Source organism: Zosterops lateralis (assembly GCF_965231275.1).
Source record: "Zosterops lateralis genome assembly, chromosome: 24".
Classification (NCBI taxonomy): Eukaryota; Metazoa; Chordata; class Aves; order Passeriformes; family Zosteropidae; genus Zosterops; species Zosterops lateralis.
In genome coordinates, this window is record NC_139784.1 from 3,874,549 (window position 1) to 3,902,082 (window position 27,534).

Sequence of the window (27,534 nt, forward strand, 5' to 3'; positions counted from 1 at the left end):
TCGGGACACCGGGAGTCCCGCACCGAGCCCGCGGGGCCAGCACGGCAGCGGGGAGGCCACCGGAGCCCCTGAAGGGGCGGGCGAGGGGACGCGACCGGCGCACGGACACGCACTGCAGGAGCAGCCTCTTTACTGTCACCCAGCGGGGCTCGGCCCGGCAGGGCTCCCCCGCACCGGGGGACCGCAGGGCGCCCCGGAGCCTCCCCGGAGCCGGACGGGGCCGGTGCTCTCGGTCCCATGCTGCTCCGTCCGCCGGCTCATGGTGGGCAGTGCTGGCAGGACACGGAGCTTCACGGGGCGGTCGGGACGGGCCGTGACGGGCCGGGCCCCGGGCCCAGGCGCTGCTGCAGCAGGTCCCAGGCCTTCTGCACCTGCCGGAGAACCGTGCGGGGAGAGGCCTCAGAGCCCGCCGGTAACGTGAGCGACGGGGCAGGAGCGTCCCTCTTCCTTCCCAGCTGACTCTACATCCACAAACCCACCCCTTGTGGCAGCCTCGATGGTGAACAGCATACCCAGGCACACCAGGCACGGCCTGAGCACAGCACTGAGCCCTTCAGTTCCATCACAATCACCCAGCACACCCCTGGCGCTGCAGCCGCCCCAGGCTCACCTGCTGGCGGGTGATGTCCGGCTCCCAGAGGGTGCAGAGCACCACCTGTGACTGCTCCACCCGCTGCCTGTTGGTCATCTGGCTCTGCAGCCGGCGGCGAGCAGCCTCCTCTGTCAGCCCGTCCCTGGCCACAATGCGCCTCACGGCCTGGCAGGGACACAGGGGACACTCAGGGCCTTGGGGGAAGGTTAAGGACCAGCTCTGGCAGCAGCTGAGGGGCCCAGGGCATGGCCCACCTCGTCCTCCGGGATGATGGCTGTCCACACCTCGTGGACCATGTCCTGCCAGCCGGCCTCCAGCAGCACAGCAGCGTCCACCACACACACGGCCTTCCCTGCAGAACAAGGGCATTCCTCAGTGCCCAGCTGTGGATGGCAGAAGCCTGGCCTCAGTCCCACCTTCCTGCAGTGCAGATGTTTCACTGCTGAGCTGAGGCTGCCACAAAACCACCCCCATTACCTTGAGCTTCAGCCTCCCTGACATTCTCCTTTGCCATCTGGGCTATTTTGGGCCACACAATGTCGGTCAGGTCCTTCAGCCGCTCCTAGAAAGGACCACAGTGGGATTTGAGAGTCATTCCCTTACCCTCAGAACCCTTGTGTAGCCAGCCAGGAGAGTGGGGCTGGAAGCAGTCAGGGGACACCCAGGAAGGACCCACTGAGGCTGCAGAGGTGGGTCCAGCCCATTACCAAGCACCAGGAAGGAAAGCTTTCCCACTGGCCAGAGGCTCCCATTCCTGCTGCCAGGGTCACTTGCTTTTTCCTGTTATTTCACTTGTCCTGCCATTAGGGCCCTGCTATTAACAGAGATCTCAGTCTCTGCTGTGAGAGGTGCTTTGCTCCACAGCACAACAGGCTCCCCATGCAGCAGGTCTCACAGAAGACATGTCCATCCAGAGAACCTCTTGAGCTGCCTCCACCTTGGTCTGAGGCAGCAGCAGAGCAACAGCCTGAGCACCTCTAAAGGCCAAGTGCCACTGAGCCCCCCAGGTACAAGGGGCAGAGACCACTGGCTGTGTATGTCAGGTCTTCTGCTCTGAGCTGGGTGAAGGAAAAACATGGTATAGAGGAGATGGGGATGGCAACAGGGACAGGGATGGGAAGAGGGAGGCAGCAGCAGCTGCTGGGCCAGAGCAATGTATCCAGCACAGCTGCTGATTCAGCTACAGAGATATGATCTGTCCCACTCTGTCCCTATGCCACTGTCAGGAAATAGAGCCAGGAAGGCGTTATCATCTCAAAGGGCTGAAAACTAAAAACCCCTGGCACAAGAGGAGAACAGCCCCCACTCACAGCATTAAGTACTAACAATAAACCTGCTTTTACCTGGTTTCCAAACACTTTGGCCCCAAGGACTTTCCTGTTAATCGTTCCATCTTCGTTCAGGATCTCTGCAAGGCAGAAGCACAACAGGTTTGGGAGGGACAACTCCCATTCCTGTGGCAAGCCTGGGTTGGGGAAAGGCCTTTGGCACAGGGCTCTCAGCACGCAGAAAAGGACTGTAACACCTAACCTGGCAGCTCTTCACCTGATTCCTGAAAAGGACAGGGAAGAGCTTTTTCCAGGCAAATGGCAGCCTGGTTCATGGGACACACAACATTTGGGGAGCCCAAAACTCATGGGGCAGGAGGGGGGCACTGGCCAGGACTCTCTGGGACACCCCTCCCTCCCTCCCCTTCCTCCTCCCTGCAGCCTGCAGTGACTCTACCTGCCCCAAAGGCTGCCACCACGGGCTCGTAGGCCGGGCCACCGGGGACATAGACGGCGTGGCCCAGCTTGTCGGCGTCGATGACAAAGGCGCCCAGGTGCCCCAGGCGTTTGGCGATGGAGGTTTTCCCACTCCCAGTTCCCCCAGTCAGGCCAATCACGTAGGGGCGCAGTGGCAGGGCTGGGTCTTGCTAAGGGAAAGAGGAAAGCCATGGCAGCAGACCGGGATTTGCTGTAGAAGGATCCTGACACCCCGGCCTGGAGATGGCCATGAGAGGCCCTGGCCTGCAGAGCAGCAGGCAACCTTTCCAAACTCTTTGACTCCTGAGACTCCCACCCCTCCTCCCGGGCACTCTCATTGCAGCTGTGGCTCTGCGGGCCCCCCTCACCCGTGGGGGCTGCAGCAGTGTCCCCAGCAGCCTCTGCCGGAGGCTGGAGGAGCTGATCTTCTCCTCCTCGTTCTGACGGTGGTCGGGGTCCTTCAGCAACTGGATTTCATGGAGAGCCAGCTCGGGGAGCCCCTGATGAGAGAAGGGAGCCCTGAGGGCCATTAGCCATGAGAATGCAGCAGAGGGAAGGGGCAAATCAAGACCAAATTTGCCCCCAGACAGCACCAGGGAGGGTGAGAGGGCCGGCAGGGGCAGCCCACCGGGCTCCAGCACGGGAATTACATTTTCAAGTCTCTTCCTGTTCACAGCCTCCCCTCCCCGGCGGGTCTCCTCGCTGACCACCAGGCACTGCAGGTTGGGGTCTGTGACCGAGGGGCCGAAGGGGTCGGCCAGAGGCACGATGTCGTAGCACAGGGAGGGCTTCACGTCCTCCAGGAACTCGCGCAGCTTCGCCGCCCGCAGCTCGTAGGGCTCGATCAGCTCCGGCAGGACCTTGTCTGCCGGGCGCCGGGAGGGCGGAGAAGCACAAGGGTGACGGAAAAGCGAGACCACGAGATGGGAGAAAACACCCGGCTGGGACTTTGAACGCCGCCTCCCCCTCCCCCTGCACCTGTACACCTTCCTGCTTGCGAGCAGGACACCAGGTCCCCAAAGGATCCCCACCGACACTCTGCCCGGACGGCACCGCCTTGGGAGGGTGGCTGCCAGCACTGCACTCGTTACCGGGCCCCCAGCCCACCGCCCTGCCCCGGGGAGCACCGGGCTCACCCCTGGCCCCCGCACAGCGCCACGGCCGCCCCGGACTCACGGCGGAGCAGGTCTCCATCCGCCAGCCCGGCCAGGAGGCGCCGCCGGGCCAGGAGGCAGCAGGCGCTGAGCAGCAGCCGGTGGGCGCCGTGCAGCCGGTCGAAGGTGCCGCCAACCGCCACGTCCAGGAATTCGGGCAGCGTCGCGTCCGGACCCGGCTCGGGGTCCCCCTCGGGGTCGGCCCCGGCGGTGTCCTCGGCCAGCAGCAGGGCGGGCAGGCCGGGCGGGCAGCCGTACGCGGCCGCGGCCAGGCGCTGCAGCCCGAGCTGCACCGGCTCCGGGGGCCCGGGCGCCTCGGCGGCGGCCGCCAGCAGGACGCGGGGCTGCCGCGCCAGGCGGGGGCGGGGGCCGGGCCCCAGCAGGACGCGCAGGTCCAGCTCCCGCCGCGCCGCCGCCGCCGTGTAGAGCGCGGCCAGAGCCCGCAGCAGCGCGGGGCCCGCGGGCGGCGCGGCGGGGCCGGGAACGGGGCCGGGAACGGGGCCGGCGAGCCGCAGCCCCGGCTGTAAATGCACGTAGAGCGGGCCCGCCACCAGCCCCGCCGCCGCCGCCACCAGCCCCGCCGCCCGCCGGGGCAGCGCGGGCAGCGGCGCCGTCAGCACCAGCAGCCCCGAGGCGAAGGGCGGCATCGCCCGCCGGAAGCGCCGCCGGCCGGAACGGGGCCGGGAACGGGAACGGGGCCGGGAGCGGAACAGCCCCGCCCCCGCAGCCCCGGTATGGGCAGGGGAGGGCCCGGCCCCGCCCGCGGGGAGGAGAGCGGGCCCGGCCCAGCCGGGGCGGAACCGGCCCGGCCCGGGGGATCTGCGGCGTCAGGGACCGGAGCCGGGGCCGTGCGGCTGCAAAGGCTTTATTGGGGACACGGCGGGACCGAGAACGCGACCGAGCCCGGGTCCGCACGGCGGCGGCTCCGGTGTTGGGGCCCCGCTCAGGGCCCGTCCCCGCCGAACACCAGGTCGTGCATGGCGCGGACATAGGCGGAGCCGTCGGGGCTGCTCAGCCGCAGGCGCCACAGCGGGGCCAGGAGCGCGGTGCTGGCGCAGCGCAGGGGCGGGCACGGGCTGCCGATGGCCTCCAGGAACACCTGGCACGGCAGACGGGTCAGAGCCCTCCCCGCACGGCCCCGGGCCCCCCCCCGCCCCCGCCCCGCCGGGACTGACCGGCAGCACCTCCTCCACCTCCTGGGCCGTGTCGCGGAAGATGCTCTGACAGTGCCGCAGGTACCGGCGGTACAGCCCCTGTGTCTCGGCGTCCAGGCCCCGCATCTCGCTGCCCTCGGGGTCGGGGCGCTGCAGGTTGGCCAGGAAGCTGGTGTGGACGGGCCCGCACTCCACCAGCGTCAGGCTGCGGGAGGGAGCGCAGGAAGGAGCTGCCACCGTGTCCCCGCCCTGGCAAACCCCGTCCTGGCGGGCAGCCCCAGGCCCTGCGGCACCACCGGCACTCACTGGATGTTGAAGGGGCGCAGGACGATGGCCAGACTCTCGCACAGCCCCTCCACTGCAAACTTGCTGGCACAGTACACGGCATTGAAGGGCAGCCCTGGGGCAGAGCCGCACCCTGAGCACCGCAGCTCCTCCCCAGGCTCCCTGTGCCCCAGGGTGCTGGGGGTCCCACCTTGCAGCCCCCCGATGCTGCTGGAGACGATGATCCGCCCGGCCCTGCGGCTCTTCATGGCAGGCAGGAAGGCCTGGATGGTGCGGACGGCCCCAAAGAGGTTCACATCGAAGAGAGTTTTCATGGCCTGGTCAGAGCAGGTCTCCAGCGGTCCCATCAGCCCCACCCCTGCATTGCAGACTGCCAGGCATGGTGCACTCAGCACAGGGCAGTCACCCACTGACTGTAGCCCCGCACACCACCGAGTGCCAGAAGACAGAAATGGGGGGGCCTTTCCCTACTGATGGGCCCTTGGCACCCCCAAATCCATCTACTGCACCTCTGCCCTGCTAAACACGTCCTGTCCCAGCTCTAGGACTGCCTGCACCTCCCACAATTTGGCATCTGCTCCCGGTGCCCTGGGGAGGGATGTGACCCCAGAGAGGTCCCCTCAGCCACCTCAGGGACAGTGGAAGAGCCATACCCAGCACGTCCAGCCGCTGTCCCTGCACCCGCTGTGCAGCAGCTGCCAGCGAGCCTGGGTCAGTGACATCAAGCTGCAGGACCTCCAGCGTGTCGGGGCAGCAGCCCCCCAGGCGCTCCAGCAGCCGCTCACCCTTGGCCAGGTCACGCATGGTGGCATAAACTGGGGAGACAGTCTGGCCGTGGGCAGCAGTGCCACCGAGCTGCAGGGCCAGCACCAACCCCAGCCCACCCCCAGGCTCTGTCTCTCCTTGGTGAGGCACTGCCTGGCCCACCTGGGGCTGCTGGACCCCCCCAGGTACCCTTTACCTTTGAACCGGCGCGTGGTGTCGGCTGCCAGGCGTGCAGCCAGCCCCAGGCCGATGCCTGAGGAGCAGCCTGTGATCAGCACCGTGGTTCTCTCCATGGCTGACAGTGCAATGAGGCCACGCCATTTAAGAGGGCTGGGAAGGGGGTCCCCCCGCCCCACACCACTGTGTTGTGTCTGCTGCCTTATCTCAAGGCCCCTCCACCCACCTCTCTGTGCATGCCTGGGGCTCCCTGTGCCTTGATCCTCATGCAGGTGCTGTGATAAAGACTCCATCGAGCCAGGACTTCCCTGTGGGAGGAGGCTCTGGGGCACACGGGGAGCCCCAGACCCAGGGTCTGCACCAGCTGTACTTTGCTGTGCCAGGCAGCCTGGCTGCCAGGACACGTCTGGCAGGGTGTTCCTGCTATTGCAGGCTCAGGGGTGAGCTGCTCCTCTGCCCCCATGTTCCACACAGTCCTGTGCTAGCAAAAGGAGTTGGACACACGTGGGAGAAAAGTCTGTATTTGCTCCATGGCTGGGCTCTGCCCAAGCCCTACCTGTGGAAAAGGCCTCAAAAACTCAGTCCTGGGGAGCACAGCCCCAGCAACACTGCAGGCAAAGCTGCAAAGTCTTTTATGATACAAACGGCACCAAATGTGGGCAAGGCCATGCAGTGCCATGTCCCCAAAAGGACTAGAGTCCAATGCTGCTCTACCCCCCTGCCCACTGCCACCTCCCTGTCTGCTTCTCTCCCAACAGTGCCCCTGCTAGCCAGCCAAGGCCTCTCAGCAGGGACACATCTGTCCTGTCCCTCTGCAGTGTCCCACCAAGCTTCCAGCTGAGGGCACTGGGGCAGCCCAGCTTTCCTGGGAACAGGCTCAGGGCAGCTAAGCAGAGCTGAGCACAAAGCATGGTGTGGGATGGGACCCTGGGGCACAGCCTGCCCCCACATCCATCTGCCAGCCCCTTGTCCATGTGCCAGCCCCTCTTGGGGCACATCCTGCCCATGCACGGGAAGGGGTGAATCCAGGCTGGCTGAGGACCACCAGGGCTCTGTGCCCTTCTTCCAGTACAGCCAGGACACAACCATCAGGCCAGGAGCCCAGATGGGAGAGGTTGCAGGGGCTCTGTCCACCCTCTCTGGGGGAGGCTCTGCAGGCAGAACCCAAAGTCACGCAGGCCCAGCCAAGCTGCGCCGCAGGGCACTGGGGTAGTATTTGAGGAACATCTTCCTGGAGATCTCCATCGTATCCCCAGATGGCACAGCTGGGTAGCGCTTCTTGTTGTAGATGAAGCCTCTCTCCACTTGGAAGACAGCCTGGTTGAACTGGTCCTGGTGGAAGGGCCGGCCTGAGTTGAGGCTCTCCACCAGCACTGAGACAAAGAGGCTCCAGCGCACAGCGTAGTAATCCAGCACCAGCCCCCCCAGCTGCTTGTTGGCATAGTCCAGGATGTTCCCACTGGGCCCCCAGAGCGTCACCTGGTTCCGGGCGTTCAGCTCGTACTGCTCAGCCTCCCGGTCACTGGTGGCCATGGCACGGGCACTCTCCAGCCAGCGGCCCAGGAGGAAGAGCCTGTGGCTGGACAGGAGGCTGTCCAGCTCTGGCAGCAGGTCATAGACCAGCACACCACCGGCCGTCAGCAGCTCCGGCAGCGCGTGGCTCTGGAAGGCCTGGCGGATGCTCAGGTAGTAGTCGCTGACCAGCTGCTGGGCTGCCTGCCGTGTCACATCCACCAGGTCGTACAGGAAGGTGGGGCTGGAGCCCAGCTCGGCACCTGCGCTCAGCAGCAGCCGCCAGGCTTCGTACACATCGCTGGCGTTGTACCAGAGCTCCGTGTCCATGTGCAGCGAGGGCCGGCGCACCAGGGGGCTGCGGTTGTGATTGACACAGACCCCGGTGCAGTTGTAGACGCTGCGGAGGAGCAGGCGCCAGGCGCTGGCCGCGGCGGCGTTCGCGGTGCCGTAACGGCGCTCGGCGTAGCGGGTCACCCAGCTGGGCAGGTCCAGGGGCTCCTGGCGCCAGCCCAGCTCGTTCATCAGCTCGTACACCATGTCGTTCTGCTCGATGCCCTCGGGCACCAGCCCCGTGCCCACCATGGTGGAGTTGGGGAAGCGCCGAGCTGCGAAGGGGCCGTGGTTGATGGCCTCCACCGTGCCAAAGAGGCCATGGTTGCCCCCGAAGTTGTGCAGCATGCACCAGATGAAGGGCTGCCCATAGAAGGACTCTGTCCACTGGTAGACGGGCTTGGACTCAGCGAAGAGGTCGAGAACAATCATCCTGCCAAGGGGCACTCCATGCAGCAGGGCTCGCACCTGCGCTGGCTGCCAGAAGTCAGGCTGGTGCTGGAAGAGCCAGCCCTGCATCAGCCACAGCGCCTTGGGGTCAGCTGGGGACAGAAGAGCACTGAGTGAGATCCTCTCCAGACAGGGGCCTACAGGTGTCTCATGAGGCCCTGGGGGCCACCAATTACCCCTCAAGGGAGTTTTGGGTGTCTGGCACCAATGGGTTCTGCATGGGGTCCACGGCCACCTCCCTCAGCCCCTGCTATCCCACCTGGACCCCTGTGGCCAGGCCAGCACCACACACTGACCCACCTCCTGTCATCGAACTGAAAACAGCATTGCTGACTCTCGAGAGGTAGGCAGGGTCAGAGGAGAGGGGGGTCATCTCGTTGAAGGTGTCTGCACTATAGACATGGTCTGTGCCAAACTCCTTGATCAGCTCCTTCAGGAAGAGCGTCCCGATCACCTGGAACATGGGGTCCTCTGGGTCCAGCAGGTAGATGCACGAGTAGGTGCAGTCGAAGTGGCTCCAGCGCCCCAGGCGGGTGGCATTCACACGTGGGAACACCCTGCTCAGGAGGACAGAGATGGGGATGAGGAGAACAGGACAGGACCACTGTGCCTGTGCAGGGACAGGGCAGCCTCCCGGGGAAGCTGCAGTGGGAGGTGAGACCCGGGAAGGGCCCAGGGCTGAGTCCCGGGGCCGGGGCAGGGACTGCACCTACCGAAGGATCCCCTGCGGCACGTGGCCCGCGAAGGCCGGGAGCACCGTGGTCATCCCCAGCGAGCGCATCCGCTCCACGATCCGGTACTGGGAGAGAGAAGGAGGGAGGGAGCAGAAGGAGAAAAGCCCCCACCCTCCCCGAGAGGGGACCCCGAGCGCTGCTGCAGCTCGGGGCAGGGCGGGGGGATCCCCGAGGCCCCCCGAGGGCAGCCCCGGCCAGGAGGACCAGGGGGTGACACGGGTTTGCCCCGGGAGGGCGGGGCCGCCCGCGGTACCTGCAGGTAGAGCTGCTTCAGGTGCCAGGTGGGCGGCAGCGGCCCGGCCCAGCGGCGGAGGTTGCCCATCCTGTTCCAGGCCAGGAACGCGGGACCCGTGAAGTACTTGTCGATCTCCGTCTGGTTCAGCCCCAGGTTACGGTAAACCTGCGCCGGGGGTCAGTCGGTTCCACGGCCCCCGCTTCCAGAGGTGCCGCCGCCCTCCCGGTCCCCGCCGCCCCGGGCCCGGTGCTCACCCGCTGCCAGACCGCCTCCTGCCCCGCCAGCGCCGGTGCCAGGTTGATGCCGCTCAGCGCCATCCAGTCGATCTCCCGCTCCCAGCGCGCCCAGTCCCACCAGACGAAGGAGTAGCTCTGGGCGCAGACGTTCTGGTAGTAGCGGTACCTGCGGGGGCGGCGGAGGCTGCGCTGGGCCCCCCGCGCCCCCGGGCCCCGTTACGTAACGGCGCCTTGTCCCGCGCTAACGAGGCGTGAGGGCCCCGGGCCCGTTACCTGCCGGGGGCGGCGGCGCGGATCTCGGCCCGCAGCCGGGGCAGGGGGTCGGGCAGGCGGAGCTGCGCCCCGGACCAGGACAGGTGGCAGCCGCACGAGTCCCGCAGGTAGCGATAGAGGCCGGCGGCCGCCGCCACGCCGCTGGAGCCCGTCACGGCCACGGCCACGGCGCCGCCGGGAGGCGACCACAGCCGGTAAACGTCGGGCCCGCCGGCCGCCAGCGCCGGGTCCACCGAGAGCGACACGGCGGCGGCCCGGGGCCCGAGCAAGCGCCGCGCCAGAGCCCGCACCGCCTCCTCCTGCCCCGCGGGCCCCGCCCGCCCCGCCGGCACCGCCAGCAGCAGCGCCAGCACCGGCAGCGCCAGCCCCGGGCCCGGTGCCGGGCCAGGCCCCGGTTCCGGCCCCCGCCGCGCCGCCATCGCCGCTGCTGTCCCCGCGCGGCCCCGCCTCTCCGGTACCGCCTCTCCGGTACCGCCCCGCCTCCCCGGTACCGGCCCCGCCTCTCCGGTACTGGCCCCGCCTCTCCCGGCCCCGCCTCCCCGGTACCGCCTCTCCGGTACCGCCCCGCCTCTCCCGGCTCCGCCTCTCCCGGCCCCGCCTCGCCGGTACCGCCTCCCCCGGGCCCGCCTCTCCGGTACCGCCCCGCCTCTCACGGCCCCGCGGCGGGGGCGGGCCTGGGCTGGTACCGCGGGTGGGTCTCGGCCCCTCGGGGCTGGGATGGCCCTGCTGGGGATGGCCCCGGCGGGCCGGGGACATCCTGAGCCCCGGAGCCACTGCGGCCCCTTCCCCGCCCGCTCCGGGTGCCCGAACGGGACCGGGTTTGCAGCTCCTGCCCGGGGCAGCGGCACCCCCGGGGCTCCGGGCGTTTTCCAGTCTCGCGTTTTCCCCCCGTGACTGCTCTGCACCACCGGGGCAACCGGGCCCCGCCCAGCCATCAGCCCGGGACTGACCGGGACCCGCTCCCGCCGCACGGGGGCGCTGCGAGACCGGGCAGCGCCGGTGCCTCGGGGCCGGGGGGAGTCCCGGCAGCCCCGGAGTGACCCGGCAGCACCGAAGCGGTCCCGGCCCAGCCCGTCGAGGCGAACCCCGCCCGGGAACAGGACCAGGACGGGCTCGGGCTGCCCGGGTCTCTCTCAGCTGCAGGGGGAATTCGTAGACGCTTCCAGGACAGAACCCGGCTGTGTGGGACGCTCCGGAGGGAAGGACGAGGGAATTCGGGGCTCCCCCAGTGCAGCCCACGGGGGGCCGGGGTCTCCTGCCAGCACCAGGGCTGCTCCTGTGACCCCAGAGCCATGGAAACGGGCAGAAATATTGTGTTTGCACGGGAGAATGGTGAAAGAGAACCCTGCCCGTTAGTACCTACAGCTGCAGGAAAAGCATCCCCCGGACCGGCGGGAAGCTGGTTCCTCATGTAAGAGGGGCAGGAGCCTGGGGCCGCAGTTCTCGTCCTCCCGGAGAGATCAGGAGATGGGAAACACACCGACATCAGCAACACCAATCGCCCAAACCCCGCAGAACCCTCCCTTCCGCTGCTCCCGCACATGTGGGAATACCCTGTCCGGCAGGAAGGGCCTGAGCAAACACGGCCCGGGGGGAGCGGGGGTCCCTGCTCGGGCTGGGGAAAGCAGGAGCAGGGCACAGCCCCGGGCAGGCACAGCGTGTTGTCCCACTCCCCGTCCAAAGGCAGCCGCAGCACCCAGGTTAAACAAGCCAGAACCTTTCCCCCTGCACAGCTCCTCGTTCCACCCACACGGGGTCTATCAGGGTGGGCAGGAGGCCCCGGGATAAACGGCCCTGCCCGGCCTGAGCTCAGGATATCGCTGGGGCTCGATAAGCACAGAGGCAGCACAGCCCGGGCAGGGTCACACCGGCCTTGCTGCACAAACCAGCCCTGCCCACCCCATGGTTCTGGCCACGGAGGGCACTGGATCCTGCACAGAAATGCCTCAGGTCCCAGCTGTTCCCAACAGCTCTGGGGGCTGTGTTCAGTGTAGGTCAGGGATGAGGGGCTGCCTCTCATCCCTGGGAAGCAGAAAACAGGCCACAGTGTTTGTTGTGGAGTTCATTTAATTTATACAGCGACTGTCAGCAACATGTTCCACCCGGGCAGCAGAACACAGCAGGACTCGTGTCAAAGCTCCACCTGCAGCCACGCTTTGATTTCACCCTTCAGTCTGCAAACACCTCTGTGAATACCCACCACGCCCTCCTGTAACACAGCGAGTGCCCAGGGCCTGCCCAGGTGCAGCACAAGGGTCCCTGTGCCCCACACATGTGCACATTGCACTGTACAAGGTACACGTAACTTCTCACCTAATTTTAAGCACCTCGAGGCCTTTCCTCCTTGCTTCCAGGTTAATGAGTCTCGTTATTGTTCTAATCTGCTCATACACAAATACCTGTTTCCACTGCGAGAACTGAAGGTGACAGTCACACACAGCACTAACACACACCCCACTGCTGCTACAGCTACATCGAGTTGAGGAGTGCAAGGAAATACTGACAGCTTGAACAGAAAGAAAGGAACAGCTAATGCAGGGACACACCACAGAGACCCCCCTGCCATGGAGCTATTCTGGCAAGACTGGGCCACTGCTCTCCCTTAAAGGGCTCCTCAGACCCTGAGTGCACAGGATTTTGTGAGCCACTGGTACATCCACCTGTGCAAAAGCTGCCTCTATTGATGCCAAGCCCACACAGGCACTATCTGATGTGCCTCGAGGGCTTTGGTTTCACACCAGTAAACCCCAGGAGTTTCACTGCCAGTGGCAGTACCTGCAGTGACCAGTGACAGTCTGCACCAAGGCTCATCCCTCCCCATCCTGCCCCAGGCCAGTCAAGCAGCTGAGCCCCAGTGCATGAGGACTCCTCACCACTGCCTGCAGCAGTAAGAGGGGGAACAGCCCTCACTCTTCTGGAGCTGAAGGTCGTTGGGTCTTTTCTCCATGTGCTGTTTTATCCCCTCAGCACAGCTGCCATTTCTTTTCTGCCCTGATCAGCTGCCAAGGAATGCACAATACAGGGAGTACACGACTGCACACCAAACAGACACCGCATGCACTTGGTACCTTTGGGAGTAAACTTAAGGAACGAAAAGTTTCTGTGATCCAGTGTGGTTACCCCAGAACGTCAAAGCTTTTGGCTTTGGGATGCCATGGTAACGCTCAGGGGTGCTGCAATAAGTTATTGTCACTATACACATGGGGAGGGGGCAGTCACACACACACAAACACACACAATGTTTAACACTGCTGCAGTGAGGGGGCCTCAGTCATCAAACCTCCCCTCACGGATGATGTCAAAGGAGAAAGGGAGAAACTTGAACCCAGTGCCAGTGTAGAACTTGTTCTGGAATTCAATCCTGCAAGAGATAGAAGAGTGATTACTCATTAAAAAGGCAGCTCTCAATAGGAATGATGAGCAAGAACTCTGTTAAAAGTATGATTACTGACTATAAAAAGATTTTAAGAGAAAAAGAGGTATCATAACATAATATATCTTTTGGCACAATCCTCCCCATTTATGTGTGATGCTTCTGTGTGGAGCAAAGAGCTGTCCAGAGACTTTGATCCCACTCTCAGGGACAAAAAATGGCAACAGGAGCAGAAGGCTGGCCCTGACCGCAGTGCCCTAGGAAGCACAGGGTGCAGAGACAGCATTTTCTACACCAGCTGCTAAAGTTCCCTTTTTCATTAGCACAAGCCTCAGCCATGTGACACTGAGCTCAGACTCCCCACCAGCCACTTCTGTTTGTTCCCTGCAGCACATTTGCACTGGGATGTGCCGCCAGCTCCAGCCGAGCGTTAGCGCAGCCCCATTTGCTGCTGTCCCTAATGAACTCGAGTGAAAAAGAATTATTCTAGAGAACTGCCCAATAGTCAGCGACAGCCAAACAGGGACAGGGAAAACTAATCCCCTGATTCCCAGCAAAAAAAAAAAACAAGCCCAGGCTTCACAGACACTTTCCACCACACAAAAAACCAAAATCTCTGCAGGCAGCAAGTGACAGCAAACTGGGGAGCCTTTAACACAGTTCAGGAGAAGGGGTTTTTTCAGCAAAAAAAGACAAACTTGAATTATTTTTCCCCAAATGGGAAATCATGGCAAGCTCCAGAGCTGCTGGATTCAGCTAGCAAAAAGTGATTTCCCCACAGAGCCCAGGAGGGAAATGCTCAGGAAAACCAGCTTCAGCCTGTATCTTCTGCTGCCTCGCACGCCAAGGGATCCCCAGGATGAGCAGGATTTTCCATGTGGGAGGAAGGGCTCCTTGCCAATGTGCTCCAGTTTTTCAGGAACCCTGATAATGTCCACAAGTATCCTGTGACTAAGTAACTGTTCTGTAAGCAAAGGGAAATGAGAGGCAGAGGCCTGGGTATGTGAGTCACCCAAGCTCACTGTGACTGACATGTTAACCCTGATGATTCACAATTCCAGCTGGCCTCAGCATCCAAACCCTCCCTCTGGACATTCCGTTATAACTGGCCACAACTGGAGGCCTGACACTGGAAGAGAGGCTGCTCTAAGGTTAGAGAACTAGCCAGAAAAGTGTATTTAACCAAATAATCAGTGTAAATGGTCAGTAGGGTTTTCTGCAGGTGTCTCCAGGAACACCCAGAACCCAGCAGGAAGCACTGCTGTTGCCAGGCTCACTGCCTGTTACACCTCCCAGTTTACTGCTAAACCCTCCCTGTGCTTCATATGGGTGATAAAGTTCTGCAGAGAATTTATAGACAGTGGCATTATCAGCAAACAGCCCAGCAGTCCTCTAGCAGCAGCAGCACTACAGGAGACCCACTCTGCAGCTTTTTGCATTAATAATTATTGTCAGTGTGTCTGTCAGACTGTTGTTCTGTGGATTTTTCAGCCCCATAGAGTCAGGGTACTGACACTGGAAAACCAGGCAGCTCCAGTACCATGAGTGGGAGGCAAAAAAATCAATGGGAACATCGACTGTCACTCAGTAAAACTGCAAATTCCCACGCTATGTTTGTGTCCCTAGAGACAGGTGCCAGAGCCTGGGGTGTAAACCAGGCACAAACCTCATGGGTGGCTCACCCAACAGACAGAACCCACTGGGGTGTCTGTGCAGAGACTGCTGCAGTTACTCCTTCCCAAAACCAGCAGAGCTACTGTATCTGTCTCTGGGATATTCCATCCTGCCTGACAGGAGGCTCCAGCTGCCCCTTGGAGCAGTGGCTCCTGCAGCCACACTGCAGGGGAGTCCTGGCTCATGACATTTACAAAGGAAAATCAAATCCTGGCAGTGGGTGAGCAGCTGGACTTCACCACCCCCACTCACTGTATTGAGAGTGGGATGCAGCTCCAGCACACCCACAGCCTCTCGGGGAGCAGCACCCTGAATACAGTTACAAACTTTTACTTTTGGGCACAGTCTGTTTCTGCTCACATTAGAAGATGTGACTAGCTTAAAAAGGGGAAGCTGCTTTAATCTGAATGTTCATGTTAAACTACATGACTGAAAAGCAATAAATGGAAAGGTTAAATATTTCAGAAGAGTTATAGCAAAAGAATCTGACAGCACCACAGCTCAGACACATACAGAGCTGCAGTGGAGCCCCAGTTCACACCCTGCAATCCTGGCAGCAATCCAGAGGGCTGCCTCCACCCCAGAAAGGGCTGAAAAGCCCAACCTGATCAAAGAATGCACGCTGAAAAAGCACAAAACAAACCTCCTTCATTTGGGACTGCCAGGCACAGCATATGGAACAACCTGTGAATTCCCTGACCAGTAAAACACATGCTCAATTCCTCCTCCTTTCCAGGAAGGCTGAACCACCCACACCTCAAATTCCTCATAGGTGACGGTTCTCCCATAGCCAGAAAATCCCATCTGCTCCTCCCAGGACAGTTTTATCTGACCTCCACTCTCCCTTCCTCTTCCTAAAAAGGGAACACCTGCCATTGGAACACCCTGTTTTCAGTTCAGGAGCAAAAAGGAATGAGAACAGTGTGCTCTTTGGAAACACTGCAGGTGCCTCCCTGTGACAACCAACACCCAGCAACCTCAAAATCATTTCAGCAGATCACTTGCAGTCTGAAACAGAACCTTAAACTTGATTTTTGGGCTCTGAGCCTGAACAGATTTTTCTCTCAGTGCCTGTGCATGAAAGGCTTGAAGGTTTGGAACACGTTTAGGGAAAACGGGACTTTGTTAAGAACTCCAGTTCCACAGGTGCCCTGCACTGGTGTGCAGGGGCAGAGTGATCTGTGCTCTCACTGCTGCTGCCCCTGGGTTTGCCTGTTTGCCATTTCACTGACACATACACAGATGGGTTTTTAATGGCCCTTTAAGAAAGCCTAGAACTGTGAACCATAACCTCCAGCTCACACCTGTTCCACGTATCTGAGCCAGATCTAGAGGTGCAGTTTGTGATTAACACAAGACCTCCACAAAAATGTGTTTTCTGCTCCATGGAGCCTGTCTGGAGCAGCTGCTCAGAGCTGTTCCCCTATTGCTGCTTAGAAATGGCCATGCAGCTCCACAGCCCTGGAAATCCTCTAATCCTCAAAGAATTGCAGAGCAAACCCACCACATCTGGAGTTACAGCACTGCTGCCCTCTGCTCCTCTTGGACTGCTCAGTGCCCAGCAGGGTCTGTGGGGCTCCTGCTGTCACTGCTGTCGTGGCCCAGCACGGTGACAGCAGGGAGAGGATGAGGGACCTCTGGCCAGTCAGCAAGGAGCTCTGGACTGACTGCTATGCAGGGTTCAGGCTGGATGCCAGGAAAAACACAGACACCATCCAGCAGCCATTTCCAGGAGTGCCCCCCTGGCTCCCTCAGCACAAGATGGCTTCGCCCCAGGATCAGCCTGGCTCACGTGGCTGCAGAGACACAGGTGGACCAGGAATGTCCAGTCTGCAACCCCCAGCCTGCACCTCACTAGCTGCAAAGGGAGAGGGGAAAAGGCCAAAGCTCTTCTTCCCCATGAGCAAAGGAAAAGTGCAAAAAGGCTGATTTTTTCCGTTTTTTTTTAGAGGCACTTGTTTCCTGTTGCATTACAGAACTACTTTCAGAGACTATTCCCAACCTTTTGTTTCCATTTAAGCAAGACAGAGTATTTCTTGTCATCTTGAGACTTCTCTTTGCTCTCATAATCCCCCTCACCCCCCCAGAAAATCAGCAGCCTGAGGAGGTGGCAGCAGCCTGAATCCCAGAGAGGCACAGACTCTCCTACATTTCAGGCTGAGAAAATCCTACTCCCAGTTGCTCCTCTGATCCCACCAGTGCACTAATGAGGGAATCTGAAGTGGAACAATGAGTGCTCTTAAACATGGATTAGAGAAAGCTCTTGAATATTTTCCATACTTGGGAGCAGGGCAATTCCTCCTGCTTTGCTGGCTGCATACACAGGAGCTTAATGATCACAGGAAAGGGGCTGCAAAAGCAACTTCCAAAAGCAAGACCAGCAAAAACTTGCTGCCACACCAAAGTACCCCAAGGGCAGAAGGCAAAGCCACTCCTGTGCAAGGCAAGGTTTTATAGCAATGAACAAGAACATGAGAAGGAACCTGCAGTCAATGGCTGTTGCACACAAAGGATATCAAACACAGGAACCAGAGAAAAGACCAAGAGATGGAAGGAGAAAGTCCTGCTGAAAGCCACAAAGCACACTGCTCCAGCCAGCACAGCCTCCCCAGTCCCTGGTCCCAAAGCTTTGGTCCTAAAGCTTTAGTCTTTTAGTGCTTGTCTCTAAGCAAAGCTCCACAACTTTAAACAACTGGGGGGAGGTGTTTTACTACAAACAGGATTGAAATCTCTGACCCTTTTTAGAACTTTGTGCCCTCTAGACGATGGCACTTCTGCACAGTCCAGGTGACACCAATTTTCTTGTTATGAAGAGCTCTCCAAGTTTCTGATGTTCCAGTAACTCACCAGTGCAAGCGCAGAGCGTGGAGGAAGGCTGAAAGCCCCTCCATGACCAGCAGAATGGCCACTGTCAGCGTGGCAAAAGCAGCAAAGATGAAGAAGAGGCCCAAGCCTCCCCCCAGGCTCCTCACACTGAGGCCAATGTGGATCACCATGGTCCAGAGCACCTCCGAGAGCTCTGCCGAGACAAAAGGGAGAAGACTCATGTCAGTAGGAACAGGGGGGTGTTTACTGGTAAAGTAAAAACTGAAGTCAAGCAAACCCCTGCTACAATGAGGTGGAAACTGAAGAGGGACAAGAGCTTGCAGCCAAGTGTGTCAGGACATTGCCTCCAGCACTCACACAGGGCAGGGCAGAGTCCTTGCTCAGCAGCTCTTTGCTTTATTGAGTGATTTTAACCCCACTCCTCCCATTCAGCAGAGCTGTGTGGAGCTTACTGCTCCTAGGAGATGCACACACAGCACTGTCCTGTGCCAGCTGAGCCCCGAGAGGCCTCCTGTGCTGCTGCCTCCCACCCTCCCGGGCTGAGCAGGCACAGGGACCCCCTGTCAGCCCAGCTCCCCGTGGACACTCACGTGCGTGGGCCAGGCTGAGGGCCCAGAGGCGCAGGTAGGACGCCGTGTTGGAGATGCAGCCCAGGCAGTACTCGATGGTGTGGATGGCCTGGTACACCACGGTGTCCCCAAAGTCAAACTGCAAAGGGAACAGAGGATGAGGGCAGCTGGGAGCACAGCACAGGTCAGGCAGGGACATGGGCAGGGGGACTGCTGCTATCACCAGGGACACTGTGTGTGACACTGCACACCGACACTGTCTTCTCCTGGTTCAGCATGCCAGCGCCACAAACAAAAATCAAATCTTGTCTCTACAGGTTTTGCGGAATGACAAACGCTGTGACGTGAATATTGTTTTCTTATTCTGGCATGTGAAAAGTCAGATATTCCAAATTCATCCATGGGCTTAGCCAGGAAAAGACTGTTCAGCAGAAGGTGGTGCTGCTGTGCACTCCCTGGTAACCCAGAGGTGCTGCTTGCGGGAAGGAGGCAGTGCCCCAAGCTGTGCCGTGTGTGCCTTTGCTACAGGAGCAACAGGAGCATTTTGCAAGCATTTTGCAAGACATGACCTTGCCCTTTTTGAAAGCAAAAATAATGCATTAAGCTACCCTGAAAAAGGCACATCTGTGCACCATTCACTGGCAAGGTCTCCGTGTCTTGGTAATTTTCTGCAATAATAAAAGAAGAACTTACAAGGAAGTCTGCCATGTAGGGCAGTTTCTTATCCTGCAGCTTTGGAAAGCATTCCCTGCAGTTTGGATTTAATCCATGCTTCAGAAACTGCTCAGATTTAAGTGAACATGATGTTTTAAATACATCTAGTGACTAATGCTCTAGGCATGCACACAAAGCTATTTATACTCTTAATTCTCCCCTAGTATATCCAAGGCAATAAATATTTCGAGCAATTCAGTTAAATTAGCTGTCAAAATCCTAATCCTTTCTTTACAGAACATGAGCTGTGAAGTTTTTCACTAAAGGCAGCCCTAGCCAACAGTTCCAGCTCCGGACACACGAGCAGGCCAGCAGGAGGGAATGTGGGAAATGTTTTAACAATGACCTTTCAAAGCTGAGCGCAACTGCCAGAGAGAATGACCAGAGCCAGGAGTGGGAGCATTGGGACTGCTGTGGCACAGTCCTTGTGGGTTGACACATTTTCCCCAGGTTCAGTGGGACATCAGGTACACCAGAACAGGAACCCTGTGCCCCTTCCCTTCCCTCCCATTCCACACAGGCCTGTGCACAGCAGAGCTCTGAACAAACCACTCTCAGCACAATTTTCAGCAGCAGTGCCCTGGTCAAGGTGTTCTGATTTCATGCCATTTGTATTTTTTTTGTTGTAAAACTGGTTACCTGATTGTGCTGACATTCAATCTTGCATCAGTATTAACCCCTCATTTTTAAAATATTTCTTACAAGTGCTTATGGATGAGCAGTTTCTCAGAATGGAGCTTCTCTTTTACACAAAGCCTCTGGCCAGTTCAGTCCTTGAACTACATGAAACTGGACTGATTGTGCTGCATTTGCTCTCTGGGTCAAACAGCATCATCCTTAACATGGCAGATGGTTTGTGGGAAGAAATATCTTTAAACAGTCTGCTGCAGCACAAAATTAAGAAGGCCACAACATAAAAAACCTGAGACTTCTTTGGAAGCTCAGAAGTGAAAACTTTTCAGTTTCAGACCTCCAGCTGAACAGTTTCCCAGGTAACTGGGAACAATCTGCAGACAGGGGATCAGACAGACAAGCTGTATAGATGGAGTAATTAAAAGTCTGTTGATGTATGTGCGTTTGAACTAAAAATGGCCTGTAACATGGAAACAGCAAGATCTTTTGGAAAACAAGATGCTGTGACATAACAAGTTCCATTCAGCACGTTTTACACCGATGGGAAATGGCCCAGGTACACATGAAGGCAAAGCTGCTGTGCTCTTACCACCTCGTCCTCTGTAGGCTTGAAAACATAAATTTACATTTAGTGCAGTGTTTTGATCACATTAATCATGAACACATTCAGCAATTCCCTCCTACGCACGCCACGGAAAGCAGTAACACATCCCATGCACTACAGAGGCAGGATCTGCTGCAGTCCTTCAGAGGCATCAGAAAACGCCCCAACTATGTGAGATTTGACTGTTTTTCTCCTCTCCCAGAGGAAAGGGAAGTAATTAATATCACCCCCAGCAGTCAAAGTGAATACATAAACAAAATTTCAGCGCTGCAGAAATACAGCTCCTGAATTTCCACTGGCATGGGAGAAGCAGATAACATGTGGCACCTGGGAGTGCTGTGCACCCCTGAGATGGTGGCTCTTTGGGGACAAACAGAGCCACATCTCCCAGGATATGCAAATTATGCTGCTTTTTCTGGAGTCCTGGGAGTAATCAAGAGACAGTCAGTGAGAAAACTGCTAGGAACACACTTCACTGGGAATGTTGCTGTTTAAACAGCCTGGAAATGAGTAACTACAGTCCCAGTGAGCTCATCCTGCTGCCGAGTGCAGTGCCCTGAGAGCGAGGATGCTCAGGTGCTTACCTCTTCCCCCTCCTCAGAATGGGTAGATAACTGGTCATGTTGAATGATCTCAGCATCCTCCTCCGTTGGGCCATTGCCCACCCGGATCCCACCAAAGTTGTGCGTGCCCTGACACATGCAGAAAAGAAAGAGCAAAGTGTTGTTTGGGTTTTAGTGCAAAAGTGCAGGTTTCTCATGATTCCATGTGCAGCAGCAGCTCACAGAGGAAAACAAAATATTAACTATTAAGGCCCAGGTTAAGGCAGGTACAATTCTATTTCCCAGCTTGGATGGGAAAGGTGCTGATTCCTGCTGGGGCTGGGGGAAAAAAAAAAGTCTGTCTGAGTGAATCCTTGGTACATTTCTACAGTGTAACTGCAACCATGAGGACAATAAAGGCACACCTCCCAGAGGACATTTGCTGGCTCTGACACGCAACAGCCCCACGTCCTGCCCAGCACAGCTGGACAGGCATGGACACACCACTGCTGGGTATTGGAGCAGGTCATGGAGCTGAACACACTAACACAAACACACACACACACACACTTGTTCCCATCAGCCTCAGTCACACCAACACCACATGGAAAACCAGATCTTCCCCTGCTTGGAAACTCTATGTTGTGCAAGCAGGTCCTTTTAGAGACATTTGTTCTGACATTCAGCATCTGACCCTCAGCTGCACCTCCAGGACTCCAAAGGGAAAAGAACAACACAGAGACTGAGCTGAAATGCTGAAATCGGGAGCAGTTCCCATCTGACCCCTGAGTCTGACCCCTAGAGATGCAAACTACAACACCAGAAACAGTAATAAACCCTGTGCCCAGCTTCAGCACTGTCTTGGGTCACCTGTGACACAGGATGTGACCTGACTTGCCACATCCAGACTGCAGAAGTCTGGGGATGCCCATGCAGACAAAAGAGGCTGAAGGTCCCACGACCTGGTGCTTGCACAGACCAGCAGAACAGCTGCTCTTGAGTTCTTCTACCTCCTTTGTCCTTAGAAGCCCGCTTTTATTTTAGGCTGAGTTATAAATATGCCCAAAAGGCCAGATATGACTTAAAGTTTTGTGAGGTTTCTAAAAACAAATTAGGTAGGCGTTTATGCTCTGAAAACAGAAATAAAATTTAACCCCCCATTAACAACTAAGACAATACTTTTATTAGGCTTTTCAATATCTCTGAAACATCACCAGTCACTGATGACTCTTGTCAATATTCTATTTATGCATTTCTAGCCTGTGTGAACTTGCACTTGAGCAGCTTTTCCCTCGCACTTGACTCATATCCATTCCCTGTAAAGCAGCCAACCTAAACACAGCTCCAACAGCTCCAATTGTTTACTTGATCCTTCTGAGCACACTTCACACAAGACCTCCCCTCGCAGCTTCCCCATGGAGATGCATTTCATACGCTGAATGGATCCTGCACAAAAGATCCATTTTCACTTTTGACATTTCTGTGAGGAGACTAAAATGTCATGAGAGAACCAGCTGATGTGCCCCTCCCAGCACCTCAGGCAGCTGGACAGCATGATGTGCCTCACACAATTGGTGAGACTCACACCTCCCAGTTGGCCAGGCAGATTCAGAACTAAAATGTAGCTGAAATAGGCAGCACCGGGGAAGGGACTAAGTTCAGGGGGCTGCTACAATCCTCAGCAGAAAGCTCTGGCAGCAAAGGGCCATCTGTAGGCTTAGAAACACAGAAGTCAAAACAACTGCTACCGAGAAGCTTGTTTGTGCACGACCATTTTATCATAATTTCAGGTCAAAGTGTGTACAGGACAGATGTGTCACAAATCCAATGATTACTGACATGGAGTTGCTGGAGGCCATCACATCACCGTGTGTTTGGGAACACGTAATGTAAACAGAAATGCTGCACTGAGAAGAATCCTAATCTATCTTAAACAAATACACAAGCAGAAGAAAAAAAGGGAATTTAACATGGGGGGATGTGGTAGCAGGAAATCCTGTGCTGCTCTGCAGGCTGGATTCAGCAGCATTCCTGCAAGGAAACATCTCTGTGCACACGCAACTACCATCCTCCAGCCTGGGTGATCATCCAGAATGTATCAATTTGGCTAAACTTTGCTCTTTCCAAGAGAAAGTGTTTTCCACCCTAAAGGTGCACTTGCCATTCCCTTATGAGATTCAGATACATTCCATGCTCCCTCGATAACCAGACACAAAGCCAACTCCCATCTGTAAGGCATCAGGCGAGTTTGAAGTGCACTCACTGTTGCAGCCGCTGCTGCCTCGAGCGCCTGCGCGTTCGTGCTGCCCTGGGCCTCCTCGGGCTGCCCTTCCTGGGGGTGGACGGAAGAAGAGAGAGGGAGGAGGAAGAAAACAAAAAGAGAAAGGGAGACGAATGGAGGGGACATGGGAGGATGGAATGGAAGGTGGTCAGAGAAGGGAGAGGGAGTGTCTGTAACTGAACTGATCTTGGACTCGCTGCACGTCCTCACAGCGCTGACAGACATGCAGGGAGCACTGGCACGTCTCTGCAGTGCCCGTGTGCCACCTTCCTGCATCTCACACACAGGTACTGTACAGTGCAGCTGGAAACCTACACAGCACCCCAGCAGACAACCTCTCACATGAGTCTCTAAGTCTCTTTTTCCTTTTAATTGCTTTTTTTTTCTTTTACCATCCAAGCTGCTTTAACAAAGATAGCTGAGAAGTCTGCCAGCCAATTCTGTCTCTGTTTCCCACTGCCAGCCTAGCTCAGCCACAGAAGTGCATCCAGCAGGCAGTGAGACTGTTCCTAAACCAGCTACCAAAGCTCAAGCCAGAGACACTGTTCTGATCATTACCAACATAAGGGTTTTTCAAAAGCAGGTTTGATGCTGGATCCAGGTCTGGGAAGCAGGCAGGCAACACTCTGTCTCCAGTAACACCCACCTACTAGTATGCCCAGGAATATGCAAAAACACTTTACAGGTTTCAATGCAGTGTGAACCCATGAATCCAAGCTCAGGACGAAGAACACAGCTTTTCAACCATAAACAGTTTTCCTATGTAAAATATGAAAAAGAGTCACCCACCAAGTGTTTTCTCCTTAAATACTGCTGGCGAAGGACCAGGGGTTTGGCTACCAGCATCCACGGCACACACAGCAAGGCTACCACCACGAGGAAGCACTGGAGCCCTTTCTGCAAAAGAAATAAGTCTCAGGTAATTCAGCTGCAGCCCCTGCTCAAACATACACAGAACCCACCAAGAACGGCTGAGTTCCCAGTATGTGGATGCCCCACTACTTCTCTCTCTTCTGGGAACAGCAATTAAGTACTTAATGCCTGCAGCTGCCACCTCTGACTGAGCACAGCATTTAATGCTGTGACTGGGTTAGACTGGGGAAAAATCTGAAAAATTCTGAAGGGAATGAGAATTTGTCAGATGTCTGATACTGCTGGGAGGAAACAGCCTTGGTGTCTGAGCTAAGCTGAGAGGTATCACATTGCAGACATGGGAAAACATCCCTAATTGCTTTCCGCTATTAATCAGAATCCACGTGTTCTGAAGCCACAGCTGACTTATGGTCAGACAAATAAAAAATCCTGGTATAGTGATTATTCCTTCCATCTTCAACATTACATAGTATCAGCCTTCAGAAATGCTCTGTGGAAAGACGTTTCATGCTTTATTTCACCATTATGACAAGGTCAATGAAACCCTCCAGTATCACGAAGCATCCCTGATTCTGTTCTAGTAAGAGCACGCACCTGCCCACTATAAAGCATCTTATTACTGGTGTCCTCATAGGAGAACAGGAACATGTTGATAAAGTGTATTAAGAGGCTCGGTGCTTCCTTGGATGTGTGAGCATCGTAGGCTGTCCACTTGTAAAAGATGAGAATAACAAGGTATCCAAAGAGGGAGGACATGAAAATGATTTCTGGGATAAATCCAAGGTATATGTTCAGTGGCTTCTTAAAATAGCTACAGGGAAGAAAAAAAAAGGTAGTTTATATTAGATTTGGTTAGAATTACGGCAAAAGATTTTAAGAAGAATGTGAAGAGTGTCTTTGGAATGATAGTGCAGGGGCTCGGCAGCTCAACAAGAGCTGGGCCTGGAGCACAGGAACTGCCTGACAGGCACAATTCCACACACAGCCAGAGACAACTGCCCTGCACCTTCCATCAGGAGGTGAGGGCTGACAGGCATCTTAAACCACAAAACACCCAAAGACATTCCATTCCCTGCACCATGAGAAAACCAGAGCAAAGCACTTACATGTGGTTGAGGAGACTCAACGCGACACCAAAGAGCATCTGGAAAATGCCAAGAATCACAGACATCTTCATCTTAAAGGAATTGAGGAAAGCCAGCTTATTGCTGGCAATATTCCAGATCTGTGAAAAACAACACCTAGTCAGATACCAGGGAAAGGAAAACACGAGAAGGAAAACACTCCCTTTAAGCTAAACAGTATGAACTGGTCAGGAAGTGTGAGGCTGAAAAAGCAGGTTTTTAAAGATGTGTTTGTCCAACGGATATCTTTTGGGGAAATGAGCAGACAAGCTTTCATCTGGGAACAGTGACAGCAACTGAGCCCACCACGGAGCAGGAATCAAACCTGTTTTCATGGTACCTCAAAGGTGCAGGAGAAAAGAGGCTGCATCATTAACAGAAAGAATATGATTATCCCTTTAAAGGAACAATTAGACACAGCTGGGATTTCCCACATTTCCTCTTTATGTGGAACCCACACAAGGTTTGCCATACATTACAAGCAGAGTTAAGAGCAGAGGTGCTGATGCATGCACGTACAAAGTGACAGGGTTACTGGGAAATGTGCATTTCCAAGGGTGACTGAAAAAGAGATTAACAACTTTCCCCAAGGTAAAAAAGTAACTTCAGTAAGTGATTTTCAAGGCTAATCAGATTTGATTAATGCATTGCAGGTTAGAACGGGTGTGAAAGCAGCCTTTAATGGACCTCAGAACAAGGGTCTCTATCCCAAATCTGACATCTCAGTAGGAATTCTATCATTCAGGAATATTCCCACCACTGATGGACTTGCTAAGGGAATGGCAGGGCTGGGGAATCTTTCACAGAACAGTGAACAGACAGGTACTTTTCTTTCTGCTGACACAGAGTATTTTGCACAGAAGACTGCAGAGGAAGGATGAGCTCTTACTGGGTCAATGCCAAAAGGGTAGGGCCCACCAAACACCCCTGGGACAGCAGGATCCAGCTGCAGCAGGGGAGTGGTCTGCAGCAAAGCATCTCTGTTTGGGAACAAGATCATACAAACATTAACAATAGCAATGCCACCCTCCTTCTGTAAAAACTAACAACACTCTTCCCTTGTGAGAGCAAGGAATAGCTTAAATTGAGAGAAGTTCAAGGTTGTAGAACCTGAATGGTTCTAGAGCTTTTCTCAAATGAATAAAACCCTGTTTCTTGACCTTTTACTCAGTGTCACAAGGAAGACAGGTGCAGGGGACAGGAATCTTGAAATGTCTGTGGGGAAATAGGTGAGAAACTGCATCTTTTTAAGTTTTTTCAGGAAAAAAAAAAGCCATTTTGAATCTTGGCACATGTCATCCCATTTACACTCCTCTTCCAAATCCACCTGAGACAGAGGTCAGAAATGCTTGTTTTCCTGAGTTGGAAGGACAACGGGGAAGGACAAGCCACCTGCTTCTCACTGCCTCTACAAAGTTACCAAGGGTTTACTCACGACCAGTTGCCTTTGTTGAACATTGGCCGGACGCTCCAGGAGGAACCGAACATGTTGAGGGACTTGGAGAAGCAGTCGTTGTAGATGAGCCCCGTGTACGTGGAGAACAGCCCCATCAGCAGGATGATGTACCGACCACTGAACACCATGTTGAACATCTGGTGTAAAAACACAAAAGGAACAAAGTCCATGAGAACAGGGAAGGTCTCCCTCCTAAAGCCAAACCAGGGAAATCAGTCTGTTGTAGGACAAACACCGGCCACATGAACCAAGAGCCCAAAATCTCTATTTCCCCTTGGCAGGGATTAAGGGTGCAAGAGGAGCACAACAGCACAGATAATGAGGATGAAGGGGCAGCGTGGACCTCCACAGGGAACCCAGGAGTAGCTGGAGAGGACAAACTGCACTACACAACCTGATGCAACTCCCAGCTGGCAGCATGAGTTTGGAACAGGGAGCACAGACCCTGCCTGCCTCCTCCAGCTCTGCCAGTGTATCTTAACTCTGCTTCAGCTCCTGAGCCAGCAAAACCAACCTTTGAGCAGCATATAGGAAAAATGCCAGGGATGGGATATGTACAGGAACTGGGAGTTCTGCAGTGGCTAAACCCCACTGTGATCCAGCTAAATTTGGGGTGATTTGTTTATGCCAACTTGATAATTTCCTTCAGACAATTGAAATTAATAATTTCCTATAAATATACAAAAGGAAAACCAACTGGACTCAATACTATTATGAAATTACACTAGTCAGTGTGCTCTTCAAGCTTCCCAGCCTGTCCATGTGCTTCAAAAATTCCAAAGGAGGAGTAATGGGAATTGTCAGCTCAAGGGGAAAAGGATGGGAGTAAACCAAGCTGCAATTCTTTGTTTGAAATGCAAAGCTCAGCATGATCTGCCACTTTACCTCATTGTCACTCTTCTGGGACAGAATCCGGCTCTCCCTCACCACCATCCAGACAGCAATCAGAGTCATCAGGATTCCATGGCCAAAATCCCCAAACATCACGGCAAACAGGAATGGGAAAGTGATGATGGTATAGGGTGCTGTAAGGGAAAAGACAACATTCCCAGGGCACTGTGTGTTAGTCAGCCCAGATTCACCATGGTAGTTCAGGCAATTTAGCAAATGTAATTCCCCAGCTTCCCTTCTGTTACTGAAAGCGGATGAGTCTCTACTAGAGTTCTCTAATAAGAGACTTCCACCAGGACAGGCAACACAGATAAACATCATGACTAAAA

The 27,534-nt window shown here is 56.1% G+C and overlaps 4 protein-coding genes across 5 annotated transcripts in view; all 4 read right to left on the reverse strand.

The window, feature by feature from the left end:
- Positions 1–139: 139 nt before the first annotated feature.
- COASY (Coenzyme A synthase) lies at positions 140–4,138 on the reverse strand (the record flags this gene model as incomplete). Its single annotated transcript, XM_083877532.1, has 9 exons — positions 140–371; positions 611–757; positions 847–944; positions 1,070–1,154; positions 1,936–2,000; positions 2,318–2,507; positions 2,706–2,837; positions 2,988–3,202; positions 3,514–4,138. The coding sequence occupies 9 exons, from the start codon at positions 4,136–4,138 to the stop codon at positions 291–293; spliced, it is 1,638 nt and encodes a 545-aa protein (XP_083733658.1). The 3' UTR covers positions 140–290.
- Positions 4,139–4,434: 296 nt separating this feature from the next.
- Positions 4,435–5,988, reverse strand: HSD17B1 (hydroxysteroid 17-beta dehydrogenase 1; the record flags this gene model as incomplete). Its single annotated transcript, XM_083877800.1, has 6 exons — positions 4,435–4,590; positions 4,667–4,850; positions 4,952–5,045; positions 5,121–5,300; positions 5,584–5,745; positions 5,892–5,988. 6 exons carry the CDS (start codon positions 5,986–5,988, stop codon positions 4,435–4,437), a joined length of 873 nt encoding a protein of 290 aa, XP_083733926.1.
- A 250-nt stretch (positions 5,989–6,238) lies between these two features.
- On the reverse strand, positions 6,239–10,064 carry NAGLU (N-acetyl-alpha-glucosaminidase; the record flags this gene model as incomplete). The annotated part of the gene is made up of 6 exons (XM_083877801.1): positions 6,239–8,259; positions 8,468–8,724; positions 8,881–8,966; positions 9,155–9,301; positions 9,391–9,556; positions 9,646–10,064. The coding sequence occupies 6 exons, from the start codon at positions 10,062–10,064 to the stop codon at positions 7,043–7,045; spliced, it is 2,292 nt and encodes a 763-aa protein (XP_083733927.1). The 3' UTR covers positions 6,239–7,042.
- A 1,630-nt stretch (positions 10,065–11,694) lies between these two features.
- Positions 11,695–27,534, reverse strand: part of ATP6V0A1 (ATPase H+ transporting V0 subunit a1) — a 28,182-nt gene continuing 12,342 nt past the window's right edge. For both annotated transcript variants that reach the window (XM_083877618.1, XM_083877617.1), the window contains exons 12-21: positions 27,200–27,339; positions 26,294–26,451; positions 25,748–25,838; positions 24,841–24,959; positions 24,329–24,545; positions 23,651–23,758; positions 20,623–20,730; positions 18,109–18,226; positions 17,540–17,711; positions 11,695–13,006 (exon numbers count right to left, since the gene is read on the reverse strand). In XM_083877618.1, the coding sequence (XP_083733744.1) occupies positions 12,913–13,006; positions 17,540–17,711; positions 18,109–18,226; positions 20,623–20,730; positions 23,651–23,758; positions 24,329–24,545; positions 24,841–24,959; positions 25,748–25,838; positions 26,294–26,451; positions 27,200–27,339 (1,325 nt within the window). In that variant the 3' untranslated portion in view covers positions 11,695–12,912. The remainder of the gene's footprint in view (positions 13,007–17,539; positions 17,712–18,108; positions 18,227–20,622; positions 20,731–23,650; positions 23,759–24,328; positions 24,546–24,840; positions 24,960–25,747; positions 25,839–26,293; positions 26,452–27,199; positions 27,340–27,534) is intronic.